Here is a 25,802-nt window from a genome sequence, read left to right as displayed (position 1 = left end):
TATAAAGTAAACCTCACTTTAAAAACAAAAGTTAATAAATGCAAAAAACCAATAAATGAAAATGTATGAATTTGTAAAGTGAATTACACTCCAAATTCTATAAACCCTTTTTTCTTTTAGCCCTATGCCGTTAGAGAAAAAAAACAACATTTAAAGAAAATGATTGTCTTATTCTAGAGTTCAAAATTTGAAGCCAGAACAAAATATCAACACCCTACCAATATAGTTTTCTGCCACAGAAGTTTAATTATATAATACTATTTTATGCATCATGGATTTATACAAAATTTATGCATCAAGGATTTCAATATCTTTTCCTACTAGTTGTAAATAATGTATTATTATCTATTATAAAGAATGCCAGAGTGATTCTGTCGAACTTTATTTTATTCTAGATTTGTTATACTTATTTTTTCACAGAAATTTCTCAGAAACCTATAAATTATTTACTGAAAACCATTTATGCATGTATGACTATCTCCTACGGGAAGTTACAAAAGAAAATAAATGGAAACATTTTATATTATTATTTGCTGAAAACAGCAATCAAAACAGGTAGATGCTTTTTGGCCTTTACTAAGTTTAGAAAATTACACTTAAATAATTCAGTCTTTTAGGATATGTCTAAGTGATGGCACTTTCCACTTAGTGAGATGGAACACGAAATGATCAGTTTCTTTTCATTAAAAGTAATGCAATTACATTTTTTAAAAAGCGATGATTAAAAGGAGGTAAAATAAAATTTTAAACTATCAAAACTACTTCAAGTAGGTAATTTTCTTCACTCACTGAGTTGTAGGTTATCTTTAAAAGACTAAGCAGTTAAAACTGGGGAAATGAAGCCTTTCAAAACTCAAAGAATGAGTTTCACAAATTCAATAAAGTTGAAACTATGATTCAATTTAAGTTATATAACAGTCATTTTTAAAAAGACATGAATGTTCATGTGGTTATCCTTTAAATATTCTTTAGAGATGTGGGTCTTAACCTGGTATGCATTAACTGTTGTTTGTTTGGTTTTTTTTTTTTGCTTTTTGGTGAAGCAATTGGTGACCTGCCCAGGGTCACACAGCTAGTAAGTGTCAATTGTCTTAGGCTGCATTTGAACTCAGGTCCTCCTGACTCCGAGGCTGGAGCTCTATCCTCTGTGCCACCTAGCTGCCCCTTGATAACTGTAATTCAACATAATTAATTTCCTTTGTAATTCTATGCATTTTTACTTTATGCACTTAAAAACATTATTCTGAGAAGGGGTCAGGAGGCTTCATTAGACTGCCAAAGAGGTCCACGACACAAAAAAGGTTAATAACATTTGCTTTAGAGAATTTAGTACCTACTTTATAATTTTTTTAAAAAACAAAATGTACTTAATATTAAAAGGCCTAAACATTACAGGCATGAAAGACACCTTCTTTAATAGGATAAGTATTTAATACCAAAAACAAGTAAAGTGAAGACCTAGATTACCTACAAAAAGTAAAATGGAAAAGAAAGGATGTCAACTACATCCACTATTATTAAACATATTTCTAGAACTACCAAACATAGGGTTAAGACAAGACACAGAAATTCAAGGTGTAAGTATCAGAAATGAAAAAAGTTATTCCTATATTCAGATGACACACAGAAAACATAAATAGTTATTTAGAAAATTCTAGATAACTAGGATGATTAACAGCTTCAATAAAACAAAAGAATAAATAGATCAACCAGTCAACAAGCATAATAAGCCCCTAACATGTACCAGGCACTGTTGCTAGGCTCTAAGGAAACAAAGACAAAAATGAAAAGCCCCTGCCCTCAATCAAGAAACTTACATTCTATCAGAAGAGACAAATGTAGATATATAAATATATGCATAATATGGACAAATTGTACAATTCTGTACAAATGTGTACAAAATAAATGTAAGGTAATTTTGTCAGAGAGAGCACTAGCATTTGGTATGATATTTGTGATATCTACAATGTATTTAAATGTATTGAAATGCCATTGTAACCATCAAGAAGAGCAAACATTTGTACAGTTTTAAGTGCATCTGACTGTATTCTAATTGTTCAAAATTTGATTACCCTATTTGTTATACATGATCACTCTAATAACCCAAATATTTAATTAGAGTGCTCCACTCTAACCATGACAAATAAGAACTACTGTCTAGTATAACTTTGTTACAAGGAGCAAATTCCACTACAAGAAGCCAAAATTTCACTGAAATAAGGTTTGTTATCATAATCCCCTGAAAACAAGGACAAGATTCTAAGAAATACGGTGTTAGCATGTATAGCTCCAAGTCTAAAGACGCTCCTTCCAGTAGCATGGTCCTCAATTTTTTCATTCTTGAGAAAGTAGAGTAACATCTCTGATCTTTTTCCTAAGTCCTAAATAAAATAAATACCATAAAGAACCTGATAGGCACTGAAAATGTCCTTTTTGACAACAGTAAGATGGATTGATAACAGGAAACGCCAGCACTTTCAACTCCTCAATCTCATTCTAAGAATTGCATGGATCTCTGGAGCCAAACTAGGAAACCAAATGTGAAATAACACATCCTATGACATCTATAAATTTCCAGGTTGGTCTACTCCAGATGGGCTTATACTCTCAGTCCAGGAAGCATACAGAGTAATTTAAAGGTCGCTTCAATAGATTCCTAGTCACACCTGGAGTCACAGGAGGTTCCCAGGATCCCTAAAACATGAAATTCACTGAATATCCCCAGGGCATTGTTGGTATACAGGAGAGTACTCAAAAGTATTAAAATGATGCTAAAACTCCTGAGCACCATAAGACTATTTTTTATCCATGAATTCAATTCAATAGCATTTATTAAGTGCCAACTGAATGAAAGGCACTGTGCTGGGCACTAAGAATGCAAACACAAAAATGAAACAAGTCCCTGTCTTTAATCCTTGAGGAGCTTACAAAATTACCAAGGCAGGTGGAAAGAGGAAATTCAACTTGAAAGCAGAAGATAGATATAGATATCTACATGGAGAGAGGAGAAGAGGGAGGGAGAGAGAGAGACAGACAGAGAAAGAGAGAGAGACAGAATATAAAACACCAGAAATAAGATAGTGTGGACAGAGAACATCAGCAACTAGAGAAACAGGGAAAGCTTGATAGAACAGGGAAGTTTGGAGAAGCTAGGTGGCACAGTGGATAGCATCCTGGGTTAGAGTCAGAAAGACTTGAGTCCAAATCCAGCCTCAGATACTTACAGCTGTATAACCTTGGACAATCACTTAACCTCAGTTTGCCTCATTTTCCTAATCTGTAAAATGGTAATAATAATAGCACTTATCTCTCTCAGGGTTGTTATTGAGGATCAATGAGATAATTGTAAAGCACTTACCACAGTGCCTGGCACATAGTAAGCCCTGTATGAATGTTAACTGCTATTATTGAAAGAGTAGGCTTGGCTTTAAAGAATGATAAAGACTTTGGGGGGAGGGTGAGTGTTGAGCTAAGGAGGGACTTTATTATTTATTATTATTGTTGAGAACAGGATCACAGCAACCACTCAAAAGTAAAAACCTTAACCACACTGCTTGCATTTAAAAAATAATTAGGAAATTTTCTTAAGTGTCTTCCTACAAAGACTTTCATGAAGTACTTTTTCTTACCAAGAGGTTGTGATAGTACTATCATAATGGGATCAATGGCAGATTTTTTATCAACTGTTATTTTACAGTACTAATTAAAAATTTTAATCTCTATAATTTTGCAAGGGAAAGTAAGTATCTAACAAGATAACATAACCATGTAAAGATATGATATGGAAATTGTTGAAAATATTCTGCTCCAATATTGCAAATTTTGACAAAGAATCTTGGAGAGTGGTTTATAGCTCTTTCTTTTTTTTTTAAACCACTCCAGTATCTTTGCCAAGAAAACCCACATGGACTCAGTCAAAGGGCTGCACTTGAGGACCACGTTTTACAGAACAAATGCTTTTATTAAGGGGATTTGTTCTGTGAAGTTTGGATTTAGTCAAAAGGCCTGCACTTGAGGACCTACAGGGCCACATGTGGCCTCAAGGCTGCAGGTTCCTCAACCTTGCATTTTAAAGTGTTTATTGTTTTGTTATTCATGAAAACATTCTCACCTGGTCACATGCTTAAGCCAAGGTCTTTAAGCAACCGAGATTTGTTTTATTTATCATAGGTCACAGATAAATGGATCATAAAGGGTCTGACACCGTAAGTATAATTTAATTAACATCATGTTCAAACCAACTGAACTACACAAACTCTAATATTTAAACTACTTCAGAGGGTGTAAAATGAAATACTATTCAACGAATAATAAAATATTTAACATATCTTACCTAAGTCAGTTATGAGAATTGGTTCTTGCAAAGGAATATCTGGCACTGGAACATTCGACTTGCCTACTCGAACTTTGGCAGGTTTGCGCTGATGTCTCAACTTCCTTAGTTCAGTGTGCTTAAAGTGCGATGCAATATGGGTCTTCCTATGACCTGATGTTCGAAATTTTTTGTCACAGTGAGGACAGGCAAAAGGTCTAACTCCTGATGGAAATAAAAAGACACATTGTACATGATTGCGGCAAACAATACATCTCAAAAAAATTACTGCAAAGTGTAAAATAATTATGGTGCAGTGGATGAAGTGCTAGGCCATGAGTCATAAAGACTCCTCTTTCTGAGTTCAAATCTGTCTTCCGACACTTAATAACTTTGTGATCCTGGACAAATCACTTAACCCCTTTGGCCTCAGTTTCCTCATTTGTAAAATAAGCTGGAGAAGGAAAAGACAAACCACTCCAGTATCTTTGCCAAGAAAACCCACATGGGGTCACGAAGAGTCAGACACATCTTAAAAATGACTGAACACCACAACACAACAATAATTTTAACATATTAAACACTGCTCTATGCATCTGGTTCATCATTACATAACTGAATCTATGTGAACACCTGTGTATTCTTCCTTAATGTTGAAGTGAGAGTATGGCACAGAAATATTTCAAGTGAGAACTAAGGCTAAACATACAAATCTTTAACATTTAAAATGAAAGGATTTAGCTGTGATTTTAAAACTACAGAAACTGCAACATTAACCAAATTGTGAGACTGGTAGAAGTAAAGATTTTGTAGAAAAATTTTTAAAGCAGATTACTATTCAATAACTATCTAATAGGTTTTCCATATTTTTTTTTTGCAGTTAATCCTCTTTGCTGCTGGTCTTTTGAATATTTGGCTATTCATTAAATAATAAGTAGCCTAGGAAAAGATATTAAAAACAAAATTTATTTTATTTTCCTTAATATTCACTTCAAGTAGTTTAATAGTTGACCTCTGTCCAACTATTATTAACTTCTTAACTTATTTTTCTTACTTTATAACTATAATAATTTTAACGTAGCAGATTCACCAACATAGGTTTCCATGAGGTGGGAGGTAATAGGGGAAGGGAAAGGTTGTTCTATAGCTGTGCTTTTATTGGCACAGAGATATCCTGTGCGGAAACAATCTCTACTGATGCAAATAAGCAACTTGTCTGAAACTTAGAGAGCCACCAGTTGCATTAGGAGGTCAAGTGGCAAGCTCACTGTCACAGAGCCAATATGTGATAAAGACAGGACTTGAACACAGGTATTCCTGACTGATGTTCACCCCACCCTCTATCAACTATACCACAGTGATTCATTTAATTTAAAATGAAATTTTTTTTAAAAGTTTGTACTAACTTGAAAATAATTAACAAATACGGTTTTCATAAATCATCAACCTTTCTTTGTCACTCTTAAAAATAAAATTAAAAAGAATTAATGTCATTTAGAAAAAAATTTAAAACTCTTGAATATTTTTACCTTAAAATACTGTAACAGGACAATAATTCATAAGATAGCAATTGCATAACAATATAATTCTTTAAAGAAAGTAATACATTAAACAAAAAGGAAGCAAATAAATTTTAGCATTCTAAAATGCTGAGCATCTAAAATTGTTATAGTCTAAATTAGATCTAAAATGTATATTCTATGAGCTCAGTGAAGTATTAATATTTTTCCTCAAAACTGAGAATATAAGAATTTTGTACACAACTCACCTTTACAAGAGGATTCCTTACTTGGATATTGCAATTGCATACTAATTGCTCTTCCTGCCTTATGTCCCTTCTCCCCCTCCATCCTCCACATAGCTGCCAAAGTGATTTGCCTAAAGTATAGGTTTGTTCATATCACTCACTTGTTCAATAAACTTGAATGGGTTCCTATGACCTCTAGGGTCAAATAAAAATTTCTATTTGGCACTCAAAGCCCTTCACAACCTGGCTCCAACCACCTACCTTTCCAGGTAAATTGTACATTACTCCCCTTTTCATGAATTCTACAGTCTCTACCCAACCTGGACTTCTTACTGTAGTTCAACACTCAACTCCACGCCCCTGAATAGACTGTACCTGAGGGTTGGAATGAACCACCTCTTCACTGCCTCTAAGATTCCTCCAAAGCTCAGCTCAAGCTCTACTTTCTTCATAGGGCCTTTTCTGATCCTTCTCAGCTGCAAGTACCTTATTCTCTCACTCCTCTCCATTCCCCATTTCCTCACTAATTACTTTGGATTTGTTTTGTATATATTTATTCCAACAGGCCTTTTCCCCAACAGAAGTTCTTTGAAAGCAATGAATGTTATTTTTGTCTTTGGATTCCCAGTACTTAGTATACTGCTTAGCACATAGGCACTTAAACAATTCTTGCTAACTGATTTATTTCTATAAAAAAGTTTTTCTTTTGCCTAGATAAAATAATGTACATAGATTTTATAACTTATACAAGGCAAAGATACGTGTCACTTTTGAATATAAAAGTGCTAAATTCCTAATCAATGCTGCCTCACTGCATAGAAATAACTTCTGAATGCCACTGAAATAAGTCACATAAACTGGATCCAATACAAATTTATGTTCCCTAACTAAAGTGGGTCTTCATTGCACAGGACAATACTTCTATTTTTCCCTAATGAACTCATCATAATCCTCACAGTTGCTATTTCAAACCTCTTCTCAAACTTCCTATGTTCTTGCCCCACCTTGGAGGTGGACCTTACCTCCTATTTCACAGAAAAAATATAAAGGATCTAAGTTTCTTCTCTCCTGTTCCATACCTCAAAAGCCTTCAGAGGCATCATCCCCTATTCTTTCCCTTGCTCTAACTTCTGAAGAAGATGTGGTGTTTCCCCTTAAAACCAATCCCTTCAATTTAGGTTTTTGATCCATTCCCTATTTCCTCCATGACTTGCCTCTTAAAATCTTTACTTAACCCTGCCATCTACCCAAGCTATCAACCTTCATCTCCTTCAACAGCCAAACTCAAAGAAAATGCTATGGACTGTAATGTTTCTACTTCTACTCTGCTCACTTCTGGTTATCTAGCTTCTGACCTAATTAATTTAAACTACTTTCTCCAAAGTTATTAATGATGTCTTAATTCCTAAATGGAATTTTCAGGTCTCTTTTTGGGTTCTTTGCAACATCTGATACAGCTGACCACAGTTCTTTGAAGGGAGGTACTATCTTTCAGTCTATTTCTAGCTTCTAATACAGTGGCCTTGAACAGAGTAATGCTTAAAAATGATTCTTGAATTATATTGACCCTAAAATATTATAAGCTATGCTAGCAAAGTGTAAGTTCCAGTTAGCACTCCTCTGCTGGAAAGCCTTCAAGTTTAAGCAGCCTAGATAAATTTGCAGAAGCACATCACCACAATGTTCAACATTCAATGAATGATGAATTTTTTCAGACACAATAATTCAGAAATACTACTAAGTACAGTACAGAGAGATTCTGATAGGTATCAAAGGAGGGAGTACCAACACTGCTAATACGGATCCTCTAGAGTTTTGAAATATAAATACGCAAATTTATTCAGGAATCAAAGTATGCAGACACTAACAAATTACTACTAAATTATGTTATGTAGTAATGTCTCCTAAGAAAACATATTTTCTCTCATTAGAAGACGGAACCTAAAATATAGGCATTAACATTAACTCCAAATCCACACATAACAGGGATATGGAAATTACAGTGTTGGTTTAATTCTCCTATTTGTATAGCAGGCTTGCAAATGGAGACTATGGTACAGGATTTCTCCCACAATGACAATATCATGGAGAGGATAAAACCACTATTCCATTTTAAAAAGAGTGATTCAAGAAAAGAGCCCAGGAAGACAGTAGAACGATTTTTCCCCCTCTCTATATTTCAAAAAGGATGATATTATGTATGAATGGATGTTTGAAAGCAGAGGATTATAAAACCAAGTTGAGCTTCTGAAATGAAAATACTCTTTCACAGGTAAATTTCAAGATCATTCTGTCCTGTAATTACGATGATCTTCTAGTGTAATAGAGTTAATTTGTATTTGAACACTAAAATGTTAAAATGTGGTAACCTAAAAAAAAAAACCTATTCATCTAAATTCACAATCTGGAAAAATAAACAGCAATCTGCTGTTCTGACTTGATATTATGGTTCATAAGCAGCAGTAATCTTTAACGGTGCTATGTGAAACAATATCTCTGTGTCTGGGTTTCTGCACAGTGACAGTACAATCTCCTAGTCACTCAGTAGATTGTTATATGATTCAAAAGAAAAGTACAGCAAATTAAGCAATTAAACTCCCACATAACAGATGTGAAACTGCTTTGAAAAGAGAAGCTTAATACAACAATAAGAGTTGTAATTCATTCTTTCGTGTTGAATTAATATTTACAAGGTGTTCATATTTATTATTATTGTTATTATTGATTCAATATCCCTTAATAAACACATTGTCAATGCAGACTGAAGGAGATATATGTTTTCTTCTTTAAGAAATTCAAATATACAGCTAGGAACTAGAACATCAAAAAGTACTCAAACTTTACTATTTTCTAGGGGGAAAACACACACACACACACACACACACACACACACGCATGCACGCACACACACGCAATTTTGGATTTTATTGGCTAATGGATACACTGTCCAAAACAAAACAAAACAAAACAAAAGATGCTGCACCATGTTGTCCTTTTACAGGTTGTCAAACAGGAGATGGTTTAATTCTCACCTGTATGAAGTCTTATATGAACTTTTAAGCTTCCTGAGGTGGAAAAACATTTCATACAGTATTGGCACTTAAATGCTTTGATGCCAGTGTGAGTTTTTATGTGAGCAGTAAGAGTGCTCTTCACAGCAAAGGCTCGGAAACATTGTGGACATTTAAATGGTTTTTCATGAGTATGAATTCGAATATGGCGCACTAGGTCACTGGGCTTTTTAAATTCTTTTGTGCAATACGGACACACATGCCATCTTATTCCATTCTCTTCACGAATTGAACCTGCATAGAAAAACAAAAAATTATGCATGTGCATAGGAAAAACAAACCATTCCAACTAAGCCAAATTTTAGACTATTTTAACTTTCCTATTAGAGAAGATTAGAATCAGGGAACCTGAACTAGAAGAGACTTTAGCAGTTCAACATGGATATGCCAGCTCCCCTGGCAAATGAATTTCCAGAAATGTAGTCACATTAATCTTTTTTTTAAAAGTGAAATAAAAAGTTCTTTCCCAGGATATTCATATTTCTATCAGTGGAATCAATGAGCACTTATTAACTGTCTACTATGTGATAGGTATTGAAAATACAAAGACAAAAATGAACAGTCCCTGAGCTTAAGAAGCCTATACTCTATGGGTCCTCCCATGCTTGGAATGCACTCCCTCCAAGAATCCTTTGCTTGCTTTAACTACTCAAGCACTACCTTCTACATAAAGTTGTTCCTACTCTCCCAGCTGTTAGCACCTACCCCTATATAATAGGCCACTAATAAATGCTTCTTCATTAATTCTGGAGAGAATAATTAATTGATCTTTTTACTGTATTATATTAACTTAAACATATGAAATAAGATCTCAAAAGCTAGTGTAATCCATACCTAAACAAAAATCCCACCTATAACATACCTGACAAATGGTATAAATAAAATGATCAAAATGTATAATTCAGTATACCTAAGTTGGTAGACAACCTCTCTGGCATCATCAACTGAAAAAACACATATATAATAAGTGCATAATATTAAATGATTCTTCATAAAGTTAGATTTTAAGTATATTGCCAAAAAGTATCTTCTTTAAAAGGTGGATATTCCCTGATTGAGTATAAACCTTGTGAGAAATGAAAACTGAAACCTAGAGAAATAAAATGACCTGCTCTAATCACTTCAATTCCATTCACCATGAAAATGAAAACAATCCTACACCAAGAGCTGCCAAATCACAGTGCATAAAGAGCACAGAATATCCTAGAAACCAGACCAATGTTTTTACCACCATACATAGTCCCTGCTCTCAAAGGACTTACATGATTCAGTTTGGAGATAAGGAAAGTACACATATTACTGTGGTATAACATAGAATGTTTAAGTGTTATAAGAAAGATATGAACAAAGAGCCACTGGCATGCAGAGAAAGGAGAAGTTACCTTTCCTGGGTTATGTTGGGGAAAAGATTTTGGTAGTAGGAATAGAAAGGAGGAAATGGCAAAAAAAAAAAAAAACTCAGGAAGTAAATTCACTTTGACATGGTAACTGAAAGGATATAAGAAGGAGGGAAAAGGGGGAAAAGAGAGAGAGAGAAAAAAGAAGTAGAAGAAGAAGAAGAAAAAAAAGCAATGTGATAGAAAAGCACTGGTTTCAGAATTAGAGGAACTGGGTTCATAATCCTGTCCTGTTACCTCCTCTGTGACCTTGGGCAAGTCAACTCTCTTGGCCTCAATTTACTAATCTGTAAATAACAAATTGAACTAGATGTCATCGAAAGTCCCATTCAGCTCTAAATCTATGATCCTCAAGATAACTCTGATATCTTAAACATGGGAGAATGGTGATTCCATTAATAGATACATATATATACCTCCATACATACATATGTACGTACATACTTGTATGTACGTACATGAGTATATATGTATGTGGAGAAGAACTATTTCTCAAATAAAAATTTAGTTATTTGACTTCAGGTGATAAATTTCATATATGTGTGTGCAGACACACACACACACACGCAAATCTAACTCTAAAAAAGAAAAAATCAATGTTTTTTCCTAATATTTAAGCACAGTTTACTAATATGTTACCCAAAGTTATTTCAAAGTAGACCCAAATGCTGAAGTGTTACTAAAATTACCAGGCAGAAATGGTGACTTCTTCTTTATAACCTTCTTTTCTTTCTTATCCAATTTATCTGAAGTTTCCTGTTCTTTATCTTGTTCTGCTTCTGTAGGGTCTGGTGGCTCATTTGAAACATTGTGAATATCTGGATTTTGAATCTGGGTTGCAGAAGGCTTAGTTTGGTTGGAATCATTAGGATGTGTTGCAACTGGAATTGAAGACAGCCCACTGTTTTCTAAGGCTTGCTAAGACAGAACAAAACTAAAAGGTTAATAAAAGAATCCAAGTTTCCCTACCAAAGTAATATCCTCCAAATAACTTAAATGACATATGTTTAATGAAATTCTAAATCTGATCTACTAAAGTAGCAGGTCACAACCTTCCCTGAGTTACGATATCTTGCTGGTCTGATTATATAATTTACCCCACTCCCATCCAAAGTACTATATAATATAAATTTAAATTCCCATGCAAAAATGCATTAAAATTAGTTTGTTTTTTAGGATTTCACAAAACTACTGAAGTGAATTAAACATAACACTAGAATAGAATAACTGGGGGGGGGGAGGTTACAAATCACTAGTATTTTTAAAATATTATTTTCTAATCAGTGTGACACTTTGGTTCACCATGAACACATCCTCCATGAAGAGGAATTGTTTATAATGATGAAGATAGAGTAGATGAGATGTGTTAGTAAATGCAGAAACGGATGAAGGTTAAATTAATGGAAACTTGAAAAGATCTCCTCTCCTTACATGTCCTGTGATGTTTCTTCATATTATATATTCACATAAAGAATTTCTTAGAATAAAATTTTACGTTTGGCTTGAAACAGCAATATTGATAACCAGAAGCTACAACATTAGTACTTGAAAAAAGATCTCCAACAAGGCATTCCTACAATCCCACTTAAATAGTGACAATGCTATTTTACCAAATTTAATTTAAAAGAAACACCAATAAACTTGTTTGACAACCCTTTTTATTAAGTAGAAAATTTTAAATAAAATTATATAGATTTTTTGTACTCAGTTAAAAATGAAATACAAAAGCACCATTTCACTGTACACAGAACTCAGTACTTCTAAGATCTGTTAATTTCCTGAGAGCAAGTACCCCTGCCCCTAACAGAGACTGAAATACCTCAATAACTTAGTACACATGTATTCAGAATTACTGTTTGTTTAAAAAATGCAGCTACTTGACTTTTTATGTTGATAATTAGGAGTTATAAAGTCAGGGGAAAGCAAAGTAACAACATTATAAATCAGGTAAATAATTCTATGTAAACATGATTCACCTGTAAAATGTCCTGATTGATTCCCACTGCAATATTTAGTTGCTGGCCTGGTTGTGGAGATGGGTTTGTTTCAACTTGTCCTGGTTCTGACAGCTCCAAAAGCTGCTGGATGACATCAGTCACTGCCTGTGGACCCTGTTGACTTGCAGATGAAGTTGCTTGAGTTTCTGTCTGTTGGAGAGGTGAAGGCTGAAAAAGTGTGGCCTGAAATAAATAATAATATTTATATAAAGCATAACAATAAAATTAGCTTTATTTTTTGTTCTACTTTTTCCATAAGAAATACAGGCAGTATACTACTTAGGAATACCTGATTTACAAGTAACCTATATAAAATAATGACAATTGTCTTACCCTCATTCAACCAAAACTCCTGTTTTACTAAAGAGATTTGAAACTGCTAGTCTACAGCAGGCAATTCCATTCAAGATCATGCATCCACCCCACATGCCCTGCAGAAGCAGCTGTCAAAAAAGTCTTTACTTCTGACACCCTCCCTCTACAGCAGAGATCACTTTCAAGAATGCAGAAGATAACAGTCCCTGCTATTATTTGTATCTCAATATCTTCTTTCAAATTTAAAATGACAGATTACAGGTTAGTCCCTCGCCCCTCATCCTATCTTTCAACATGCTTTGTTAAGACCCAAAATTGTATTACTTCCATTCTCCACTTCCTTCATTATCTTTCAATACTGCTGAATGGAGGGGTGAGGGTAGGGGCAGGGAATAACAAAGTGGTGCTGAGTGGGTCCACTACAAGTTTCTGTTACATATTCTCAAATGAGCCCTCAGTGTAGCAAGGCAGTCCTTTCACATTTCCCTAATGGAGTAACTACCCCAGTGTCACACTGACTATTCCTAGGCTTTTCTTGCCTCTTGAAACCTCCAATGCCCCCTCCCTCCACTTTCTTGCATCATACTTAACTGAGAGATCCCTTTTCTCCCCTCCTCTTCATTCCACATCACTAAAATGTCTTCCTCGAAGATCTCCTTCTTCACAGCTATCTCAAATTAAGAAGTGGCTTTTTGTGCCAAGGTAAACTCTTCTATGTGCACCTTCATCCTATTCCATCCAATCTTATCCAGTAGATTATCCCTTCTATCATCCCCACTCTCACTAATCTTCAATATCTCCCTAATGGCTGCTTCCATGCTGCCTAAAAATATACTCATCATTAAAACAAACAAAACAAAACAAAACAAAAAAACCCTTAAAAATCCTCATTTGACCCAACTATTCCTGCCATCTATCATCCTCTATCTCTCCTCATTTTTGCACTTAAATTCCTGGAGGAAGCTAAGAATAACTGATATTTCCACTTCCCCTCCTCTCCCTCAACTGTAAACTTTCTGCAATCCAGTTTCTCACCTCATCATTCAAATGAAACCACTCTCTCCAAAGTTATTAATGATCTCTTAATTGCCAAATCAATGGCCTTTTCTCAATCTTCATTCTTCTTGATCTCTCTGCAGTCTTTGATTCTGTCAATCACTCTCTTCTCCTTCATACTCTCTTTTCCCTAAGTTTTCATGACACAATCAGGTTCCTCACCCTACCAACCTAACACTGCTCAGTCTTCCTTGCTAGATTTCCATTCAGGTCATGTCACCCCAAAACTCTGCACTGGGCCCTTTTCTCCTGTTCATATATGATCTCATCAGCTCCCATGGATTCAATTATCATCTCTCTGCATATAAATCTCAGATCTATTTATCCAGCCTTAACCTCTCTCCTGGTATCTAAACTCTTATCTCCAACTACTCAATGAACATCTCAAAGAGGATGTCCTGTAGACATCTTGAACTCAATAAGTAAAAAATTTAACTTTTTATCTTTTCCCAAAGCTTTGTCTTCTTCCTAATTTCACTCTCACCATCAAGGGTACCACCATCCTTCCAGTCACCCTGGCTCCCAAACCGAGTGTCATCCATGACTCCTCATTCTCTGTTACCCCTCATATTCAACCTGGTACCAAGTCTGGCTGATTTCTACCTTCGAAATATCATTCATGTACATCTCCATCTTTCCATTCACACACCAATCAACACGCCCTCATCAACTCACATCTACACCACTGCAACAGCCTGCTGGTTGGTCAATTTGCCTCAATTCTCTCTCCACTCCAATTAATCCTCCATTCAACTGCCAAAGTGATCTTCTTAAAGCATAGGCATAATCATGTCACTCCCCTACGCAAACTCAAGTCACTCCAATTATACCAAGATAAATATAAAATTTTCTGTTTGGTTGATAAAGCCCTTCACAACCTGGCTCATTCTAATCTTTCCAATTTTTTCATTCTTCACTCCACTACACATAATCCATGATCTAGCGTGCTAGACTCCAGCTATATGTTCCATACCTCTCAACCCTAAGCATTTTCACTGGCTGTCGTCCTCCATGCCTGGAATGCTCTCCCTGCTTATTTCCACCTGATGTCCTTCCTTGCTTCCTTCAAGACTCAGATCAGCCTTACCTTCTGCAAGAGGCTTTTCCCAAACTCTCCCACCTCTAGTACATTTCCTCTGAGATGATCTCCAGTTTATCCTGTATATATCTTGTTTTCCTAGTTATTTGCTTGTTTTCGCTCCCATTTGAACGTGAGCTCCATGTGAGGAGTACAATGGGTGCAGAAGGAAGGGAGAGGCAGAACTGCTAAGATGTCTCTCACATGAAGAGGCAAGAAAAACCTATTACAGTGGAGGGGAAGTGGGTGATGAGCACCACTTGAACCTTACTCTCATCAGTATTGGCTCATAGAGGGAATAATATACACAATCAGTTGAATATAGAAATCTATCTTATCCAATAGGGAAGTAGAAGGGGAGGAGATCAAGTATAGGGGGTTGGGGTGGAGACTGACAGAAAGGAGGGCAGATCAGGGGAGGTGGCAGACAGAAGCAAAACACTGGTTAGGAGGGAAAGGGTAAAAGGAGAGAGAGTGGACAAACAGGAGGAAGAATAGGATGCAGGGAAATAGTAATTGTAACTGTGAATATGAATGGAATGAACGCTCCCATAAAGATAGGAGAGTGGATCAAAAACCAGAATCCTACAATATGTTGTTTACAAGAAACACACTTGAAACAGAGCCACAAAGAGTAAAGTTAAGGGGCTGGAGCAGAATCTATTACGCTTCAGCTACAGTAAAAAAATGCAAGGGTAGCAATCCTGATCTCAGACAAAATAAAAGCAAAAATAGACCTAATTAAAGAGATAAGAAAGGAAACTACATCTTGCTAAAAAGTACCATAGACAATGAAGCAATATCAACACTAAACATATATGCACCAAGTGGTATAGCATCCAAATTCTTAAAAAAGAAGCTAAGTGAGTTATAGGAAGATATCAACAGAAATACTATACTACTGAGGGACCTCAAAGGTCTCCTCTCAGAACTCAATAAATTCAACCAAAAAATAAAGAAACTAAGGAGGTAAATATAATATTAGAGAAGTTGGATATGATCTTTGGAGAAAACTGAATGGGAACAAAAAGGAACATACATGTTTCTCAGCAAATATACAGCACCTACACAAAAACTGACCATGTAATAGGGCATAAAAACCTCAAAATCAAATGTAAAAAGGCAGAAATGTTAAATATATTCTTTTCAGAGCAAAATGCAATAAAAATTGCATTCAATAAAGGGCAGAAGAAAAATAGGTGAAAAATTAATTGGAAACTAAATAATCTAATCCTAAAGAATAAATGGGTCAAAGAACAAATCACAGAAACAATCAAAAATTTCATTAATGAGAATGACAATGAGACAACATACCAAAATTTATGGGATACAGACAAAATAATACTTAGGGGAAAACTTATTTCTCTAAATTCTTACATCAACAAAATATAAAAAGAACAGATCAATGAATTGGGCATGCAAGTTTAAAAAAAAAAAAAAAAAACCTTGGAAAAAGAACAAATTAGAAATCCTCAATTGAGCACCAAATTGGAAATCCTGAAAATCAAAGGTGAGATTAATAAGACTGAAAGTAATATATATATATTGAGCTAAAAAATAAATGTAGGAGCTGTTTTATGAAAAAACCAATAAGAGAGATAAGCCATTGGTTAATTTGATTAAAAAAGAAAAGGAAGAAAAAAACCAATATCCAGTATAAAAATGAAAAGGGTGAAATCATCACCAATGAAGAAACTAAAGCAATCATTAGGAAATATTTTGTCCAATAATATGCCAATAAATTTGACAATCTGAGTGAAATCAATGACTATTTACAAAAATAAAAATTACCTAGATTAACAGATCAGGAAATAGAATGCCTAAATAACCTCATCTTAGACAAAGATTTTGAACAAGCCATTAATGAACCCAAAGGAAAAAATCCCCAGGGCCAGATGGGTTCATGAGTGAATTCTACCAAACACTTGATGAACAATTAATTGTAATACTACATAAACTACTCTGAAAAATAGGCAAAGGAGTCCTACCAAACTCCTTTTATAACACAAATATGGTACTGATACCTAAACCAGAAAGAGCTAAAACAGAGAAAGAAAATTACAGACCAATTTCCTTAATGAATATCAATGCAATAATTTTGAACAGAATACTCACAAGAAGATTATAGCAATATATCACAAGGATGATAAATCCCACTATGACCAGGTGGGATTCATACCAGGAATGCAGGGTTGGTTCAATATTAGGAAAACTATCAACATAATTGACAATATCAATAACAAAACCAACAGAAATCATATGATTATTTCAATAGATGATGTAAAAGCTTTTGATAAAATACAGCACCCCTTCCTATTAAAAACACTAAAGAGCATAGGAATAAAGGGAGTGTTCCTTAAAATGATAAGTGGTATCTATCTAAAACCATCAGCAAGTATTATCTGTAATGGGGATAAGCTAAAAGCCTTCTCAATAAAATCAGGGATGAAGCAAGGAGGGCCATAATCACCACTATTATTCAATATAGAACTAGAAATATTAGCTATAGTAATAAGAGAAGAAAAAGAAATTGCAGGAATTAGAATAGGCAACAAGGAAACAAAAGTATCTTTGCAGATGATATGATGGTATACTTAGACAACCTAAAGCACCAATTAAAAAATTACTTGAAATAATTAACAACTTTAGCAAAGTTGGAGAATATAAGATAAACCCACATAAATCATCAGCATTTCTTTTTTTTTTTCTTTTTTTTTTTTTAGTGAGGCAATTGGGGTTAAGTGACTTGCCTAGGGTCACACAGCTAGTGTCAAGTGTCTGGTCTGAGACCAGATTTGAACTCAGGTCCTCCTGACTCCAAAGCTGGAGTTCTATCCACTGCGCCACCTAGATGCCCCAGTATTTCTTTATGTAACCAATAAAGCCCAGCAACAAGAAACAGAAAGAGAAACTGCATTTAAAATAACTGTAGACAATATAAAATATTTGGGAGTCTACCTGCCAAGACAAACCCAGGAACTATATGAGCATAATTACAAAATACTTTTCACACAATTAAATCTGATCTAAACAACTGAAAAAAAATATCAATAGCTCATGGGTAGGCCGAGCCAATATAATAAAAATGACAATTCTTCCTAAAGTAGTTTACTTATTCAGTGGCATACCAATCAAGCTACGAAAAAATTATAGAGCCAGAAAAAATACCAACGAAATTCATCTAGAAGAACAAAAAGTCAAGAATATCAAGGGAATTAATTGGAAAAAAAAAAAAAGAAAGGTGGCCCAGCAATATCAAATCTCAAACTATATTTATAAAGCAGTAATCATCAAAACTATAAGTATTGCCTAAGAAACAGTGTTGGATCAGTGGAACAGAATAGATACACAAGATACAGTAGTCAGTAACCATAGTAATCTATTACTTGATAAACCCCAGTTTGATAAAAACTGCTGGGAAAACCAGAAAAAAAATAGGGAAAAAAAAAAACTAGGTATAGATCAATATATCACACTATGTACCAAGATTAAAATGGGTGCATGATTTTGACATAAAGGGTGACATCATAAAGCAAACTAGAAGAGCAAAGAATAGTTTACCTGTCATATATATGGAGGGGGGAAGATTTCATAACCAAACAAGAGAAAGAGAGCATTACAAAATGTAAAATAGATAATTTTGATTACATTAAATTAAAAAGTTTTTGTACAAACAAAACCAATGCAACCAGATTAGAAGGAAAGTAGAAAACTGAGAAACAATCTTTACAGCAAGTGTTTCTGATAAAGGCCTCCTTTCTCAACTATATAGAGAACTGAGTCGAATTTATAAGAATACAAGTCATTCTCCAACTGATAAATGGTCAAAGGATATGAATAGGTAGTTTTCAGAAGAAGAAATCAAAGTTATCTATAAGCATATGAATAAGTGTTCTCAATCACTATTGATCACAGAAATGCAAACTAAAACAACTCTGAAACGCCACCTCACACCTATCAGATTGGCTAATATGAAAAAAAAAAAAAGAATGTGGGAAAATTGGGACACTGATATACTGTTGGTGGAGTTGTAAAATGATCCAACCATTCTGGAGAGCAATTTGGAACTATGCTCAAAGGGCAACCAAACTGTAAATACTCTTTGATAGGTCTGTATCCCAAAGAGATGATAAAAAAGGGAAAAGGACCTCGTGTGCAAAAATATTTATAGCAGCCCTTTCTGTGGTTGCAAAATATGCTAATTGAGAGGATGCCCATCAACTGGGGAATGGCTGAACATGCTATGGTATATGACTGTAATGGAATACTATTGTGCAACAAGAAATGATGAACAGACAAACATCAGAAAATTCTGGAAAGACTTGTATAAACTGATGCAAAGTGAAATGAGCAGAACCAGGAGAACACTGTATACGGTATCAGCAACATTGTGTGATCACGATCAACTATGAATGACTCAGCTCTTTCAGTCACACAATGATCCAAGACAAGGACTCAAAAAGGAAAATGTCACCCATATCCAGATAAAGAACTGATGGACTATGAATGTAGATCAAAACATTTTTTTCACTTATTCATGTTATTAATATTCATATTATTCATTTTTTTCATTTCTTTCTCGTGGCTTTTTTTCCTTTTGATCAGTTTCTTCTTTCACAACTTTGACTAACATGGAAACTGCATGATAGCTCATGTATAAACTATTATCAGACTGCCTACCATTTTCAGAAGAGGAGAGGGGAGTGAAGGTAGGGAGAAAAACCTGGAACTCAAAATCTTGTAAAAACGAACGCTAAAAATTTTTTTGGCATGTAATTGGGAAAAAATACTATTTTAAAATATATGTACATATATGTGTGTGTATGTATGTATATATGTATTTGTGTGTGTGTGTGTGTGTATGTGTATGTAAAATTTATTACAATCTAAGCACCTTAAATGGGCAACTAGGTAGTACAGTGGATAGAATCCCAAACCTGGAGTCAGGAAAATTTCTCTTTCTGAGTTCAAATCTTGCCTCAGACACTTACTAGCTATGTGCATATGACCTGGGGCAAGTCATTTAACCCTGTTTGCCTCAGTTTCCTCTATAAAATGAGCTGGAGAAGGAAATGGCAAATCACTCCAGTATTTCTGCCAATAAAACCCCAAATAGGGTCACGAAGAGTCAAGACACAACTAAAAATGACTGAACCTTACATATGTATTTGCATACTATTCAATTATATACTATATGGACTTGTGAAATAGTTATAGTATATACAGACATAAGATACAGATATAGATAAATCTCCTAACCAAATTGTGTGATTTTAAAAATATTAATAAGGCCCTTAAATGATTTTGTCTCATTGATAGGAAAAAAGTTCCTTACTATAGCAGTTAATTCACTATTGGTTAAGTGTGTTCAATCCCACATATATGTCAATTGTATTTGTTTGAGTCCCTAGCGGTTGTCTCACAAATTTGTTCTATGAATTACAATAAAGAGAATCAAAAGAATATGGATGGATGAGTTTAAAGATTTAGGCTATTCCTTAAAGTAGAATCTCTAAAATTTACCAATTTTTAATTAAACTTTATTCTCTGTGTGGAGACCTAATAAGTTGTAAAACTGTCTGGGACCTAATAAGTTGTAAAACATCCCCAAAGCAAAAACAAGAAATTAAAAAACAAAACATTACAAAGGCTATTAATAAAAAAGAAAGTAGACCTATTTCCATTACTAGTGGGGGCTATCTATTTAACAGAAATACTATCTTTATAATTAAGTTTTATCAATAAGCATAAAGTAAAACTTCTGAGATTATCACATAACTGCCAGGGCCATTAATACTACTTGTATAATTCTATATATACTTACATTTTTCCATTTATTATCAACTGGTTGTAACAGTGTAGTAGAAGCAGTACTTTGGGACTGGGATATTGAATCCTAAAAACAAAAGCAGCAAAAAAAGAAAATTAAAGAAAGAACAAGCATTAGAAATCATTATTTTTCCCCCCACAAAGCATATACAATTTAGGAAAAATTTTCACTTCAGACAAGGAAAAATTTAACCCTTAAAGAAAAATAACTTCCTATTTTACGGATTAAGGAGACACGTAATTCTGTAATTCATGCCATGTTATTACTAATAAATTGTACATTGCAATTATATGACTTTTGTAAACCAATGCTTATGTCATATCTTAATTTCTCTAATTCTGTTTATTAATTGGGGTCAATTAGTATTTCTTTAAACAAAGAAATATAACTTTTCTTCCAGTCACCAAAAGTCTATCAAGAACATCCCTTCATGAAGAAATTTAACTTTGTCAACATTTAAAATATTCATATTACACAATTCAAACATGGAGACAAAGATTTCACATACAGTTCTTGCTTTTTACATAAATTTGCATTATACATATTTTACTTTAAGTAAAGAAATCTGCCTTCCAAAAAAAACTATGGTAACTTTACTGTACAGTACTGTGCTCTCTCTCTCCTCTCTTGCCCGTCAGCTTGGTGCTCCATGGCCACCCCCCCCAACACACACATACCCTAATCAACAACAAAAACCACTCCAAGTGAAAGCAGAAGGACCCCAGGGAGACTCTGCTACCACTGATCAGGGCTTGCCTTGAGACCTCCAGCACCAAGAAGAGGAGACCTTTGCCCCTTCGCATTCTCTCCCCAAACCCCATTCTATCTATTTTCCTTCAGTAGGTTGTTTGTGGCCCCTACCTGTATCCCATCTTCTCCCGTCTGTGTCTGGCCCCCCACATATCTGTCTCGTTTCCCCCCTTTTCCCCGTTCCCCCTTCTTCCTTCTGTTTCTGGACAGGGGACCAACACGGCTGGCCCTGGCCCTCACATGTTCTTGCCCTTGCTCTTCTTTCTATGTTCCTGGGTCCGAGGTATCCTTGAACCTTGTACCAAGCCCCCTCCGGCCACAGGGGCATGGCTCCCTTCCTTCCTCTTTCCCTTCCTTCCCATTCACAAGCAAATTCACATTATGTAAAAACCTATATAATGGTGAACAATTCGCTTACATAAAGCTAGAACTATCTGTATATGCTTTTATAAACTACATTACCGTTGTAACATGAGTGGTCTCTGTAGTAGAACTTGATGAATTCTGGGGTCCACCCATATGCATCTTGCTGATGTGAGTATTTAAGCTACCTAAACTTTTGAATATACAACTGCATTCTGTGCAATTATATGTAGGACCATTCTTGACCTTAAAGAATTGTTTTAGAAAAGAAAAATTAGATTATTACAATTATTTAATCAAAGCTATAGTAAACATAACCACAACAATCAAAATTCTGTTCTAATAAATTTTCCCTGACAAACAAAACTAAGAAAACAACTGCACCCTACTTTTGTTGGGGAGAGGGGTGAGAATTTTTGTTTGATTTTGTTTAAAATGAATACCACCCCTGCATTCCATATATTTTAACATGAGATATAGTAGGAAATAAAGATTACATTACAACAGCTCAATGACGTTTATATTCCCTCTTTGATTGCAACCCATCCTTGCCCACCAATCCTTTTCAACTCTTAGAGTACATTACAAACAAGAAATTATGCAAAGGTTGTGCAAAGATATCAAAGAAATCAAAGCAAAAAAAAAATGTGCTGGTCACATGGCAAGAATGAGGGATTACTCTTTGATGCCTGCCCATCCTCAACCTTGTCAAATCAAATATTTAACACAGAGGTCTACCAACATGCTGGCTGCCTTCCTTGAGCCTTCTCTTGATATTGCTAAGGATATAAGCTAAGTGCAGAGGCTAGCCATATCTCTCTCACTATGTGCTTAGGCCATCTTTTTCAAAAGTACATGTCTTAGGTAATGTCCTTTACACCAATTCTCCTAGATAATTCCTCATTTGTATTACTATATTAAAGTTCACACTAAAACACACATGTGCTCATACACATAATTTTCTTTTCAATGGCTGTGTATATAATTCTCAACTTCAAATCTTTGAAGGACACAGTATTTCCTGACTTCTGAACATAAAACATCATTGGAAAAGTATTGGTACTACGTAAAAGATACTGTTGTGCTAAGCTCTTGGGTGACAAAGAAAAAAACCCTCAAAATTTCCCTGCCCTTAAGGAGCTTACAGTCTACTGACAGATGAACACAGATAAGTAAAAACAAGGAAGGAGACAACATTAACAACCAATGGGGTCAGGAAAGGCTTTATAGAAGGTGGAATTTGAAATTGAGCACTGAGAGACACAAAAGATTCTAACAAGTAGATGTGAGGAAAGAATGAATTCCAAGAATGTCAAGTTCAGGGGACAGCCAAGACTATTTGAGCTAGAATACAATGTGTAAAGAGGAGTAATATAAGATAAGACTGGAGATAAGTTGGAATCACACAGTAGAAAGCTTTAAATGGCAGGCTAAGGAGTTCTGAATATTATCCTAAAGGCAACAGAGAGCCACTAAAGATTTCTGAAAGCACAATGACATGATCAGACCTGTGCCTGAGGAAAAAAAGATGGATTGTGGAGGAGAGAGACTTGGAAACCAGTTCTGCATCCAATATAACAGTCTGTGAGACGTGACAGTGGTCTGGACTAAGGTCTCAGTAGACCTTGTGAGGACAAAGGGAGACAGATGCAAAGGATGTTGTGTTGGTAGAATTAACAACACTCAACCAATGATTAGAAATGCGGCAATGAGCAAAAGTTAAGAACTTAGGATGACTGCAAGGTTGCAAGCCTAATTAGAATGATAGTAACTTCAAGAGAAATAGAGTCGTTTAGCAAAAAGGTAAAGGATGAAAATATTAAGTTCCATTTTGGATATGTTGAGTTTGAGAGGCCTGAGGCTGGGATATCTAGCAGGCAGTTGTTGATGCAGGATAAGCATTGCAAATAAGTTAACATGACTGGATATAAAGATCTAGGAATCTCCTAAGTAGAGGTAATAATGGAATTTACAGCAGCAAATTCACAACCATCATGAGATTGCTGGTGTCAAAAAGATTAGTTTTTATGTTAGGGAGTAACTTAAGATTGTTGAAAGAGATGAGTAATTTCTCAAATATAATACAGCCAATCTCTTCTTTATATTCAATTCTGGCCCCTGCTTTGTCTCCATCTCGAATATATGTCAGAAAAACATGTATAGACAGGCCAATTCTGATTTTACTGAAGAACAGTAGGGCATAGCTCTTTTTGATAAGTAGATTGTTAAAAATTACCTGTTTTGAGTTGTTATGGACCCCAATGAGGAGGTCCTATGATATATTCTTAAGTTTGATGCAACTTAACACATCATACATAAAAAGGACCACCTGCAGAACCCTCCTTCTTCATAATAAATCCTTCTTTCATATGTACTCAACTATCAACTTTTAACAGCTTAGGGATTACTATCAAAAGCCATGTTTGTGAATGGACCCAAAATTTCAATGAAACACTTTAGAAATGTATATACAACTTTCAAGACAGTGAAAAAGAAAATGAAATTCTGATTACCTTAAAGCTGCAATTCTATTATGTTTAACAAATACTTTATTAATCTCCTAGTATGACACTATGATATATAGTAGGCATATGGAAATGAAGAACAATAGTTTTTGCCCTATATGAGCTCAACAGTAATTTTTTTTTGGTCCAGACCTCTGATTTAATGTATATAAGGAATTTCTGGTGAGGAAACTCTCTTTACCATTTCAGATAACAACTGTAGTGCATCATGTAGTATCAGTGAGTTACCAGAGCATCAAAGGGTTAAGCATACACAAACAAATTTAATACGAGTTAGACTATATTAAGTGTAAGGGAAAGGATAAAAACAAATTAAAGAAAGGAGATAAAACTTCTACCTAAAGGGTATGAGGAAAGCTTTCATGGAGGTATCACCTGAGTTGGGACTTAAATGAAGAAAAAAATTTCAACAGGTATACAATGGCATACAAATTAACTAAGACAAACTAAAATAATTAAATTTATTGACTTCTACAATAAACTGAAAACTTATACCTTTAAATGTTAAATGGTATTTGAGTACATAGAGATGCAGAGAAGGAAGGAGATTAAACAACAGTAACCACTTCAGTTTGGTGCCCTAGATGTTGTAGTGGGCAATAAGTTACTGCAACAGGCTAGGCAAGGAAAGGAATGAGTCCCAGAACACAGATGGTAGCAATGGGAATGAAAAGAAGCAAATGAAGAGGAATAGTTTAAAATATGGCTGGAAAATTAAGTAGGAGCCAGGCAGTAGAGGTCCTTGAATACAAGATAAGTAGTCTGTATTTTAATCTAGTAAGAGATAGGACATCACAAAACTTTTTGAGCACATGAACAGGCCTGTGCAATAGCAAAATTATTTGAGCACTAGCACAAATAGGCTTAAGAGGGGAAAATCTGTAGTCATACACGAGTTTAAAAAATCAACTTTTCAAATACCAACTAAGTCTGCAGTGTTATGTGGCAGCCCCAAAAGCTAATGTGATCTCTGAGCACATTAAGAAAGGTACAGCTTTCAAGAACGTGAAAGTGATTATCCCCCTACAATCTAACTTATTAAAACTATATCTGCAGTATTGTGTTCAGTTCTGAGTGCCACAGTTTAAGAAGAATATGGAAAAGGTAGAAAGTATCCTAAGGAAGGCAATCAGAATGTTGAAAGGCCTTGAATCTATACCATGTGGAGATTTATTGAAGGAATCAGGGATGTTTAGCCTGGAGAAGAGGAAGGGAACTATGGCAGCTGTCTTTAAATATTTGTAAAGCTCTTATGTGGGTGAAGAATTAGACTTGTTTCTGCGTGGACCCAGAGAGCAAAACTAGGAGTAATGGGGAAGATGTAAAAAGGTAAATTTAACCATTAGTGGAAAATTGACTTG

At 34.9% G+C, this 25,802-nt stretch overlaps 1 protein-coding gene across 5 annotated transcripts in view; it reads right to left on the bottom strand.

The window, feature by feature from the left end:
• The window catches only part of ZNF236 (zinc finger protein 236), a 212,040-nt gene that overhangs the window by 107,540 nt on the left and 78,698 nt on the right, over window positions 1–25,802 (bottom strand). For all 5 annotated transcript variants that reach the window (XM_027852409.1, XM_027852410.1, XM_027852413.1 and 2 more), the window contains 6 exons: window positions 22,016–22,162; window positions 20,798–20,869; window positions 12,504–12,707; window positions 11,217–11,445; window positions 9,092–9,364; window positions 4,334–4,537 (listed from right to left, as the gene is read on the bottom strand). In XM_027852409.1, the coding sequence (XP_027708210.1) occupies window positions 4,334–4,537; window positions 9,092–9,364; window positions 11,217–11,445; window positions 12,504–12,707; window positions 20,798–20,869; window positions 22,016–22,162 (1,129 nt within the window). The remainder of the gene's footprint in view (window positions 1–4,333; window positions 4,538–9,091; window positions 9,365–11,216; window positions 11,446–12,503; window positions 12,708–20,797; window positions 20,870–22,015; window positions 22,163–25,802) is intronic.

Source organism: Vombatus ursinus, unplaced genomic scaffold (genome assembly GCF_900497805.2).
Source record: "Vombatus ursinus unplaced genomic scaffold, bare-nosed wombat genome assembly UNPS02009573.1, whole genome shotgun sequence".
Taxonomy (NCBI): Eukaryota; Metazoa; Chordata; class Mammalia; order Diprotodontia; family Vombatidae; genus Vombatus; species Vombatus ursinus.
This window is presented reverse-complemented; position numbering and strand designations above follow the sequence as displayed.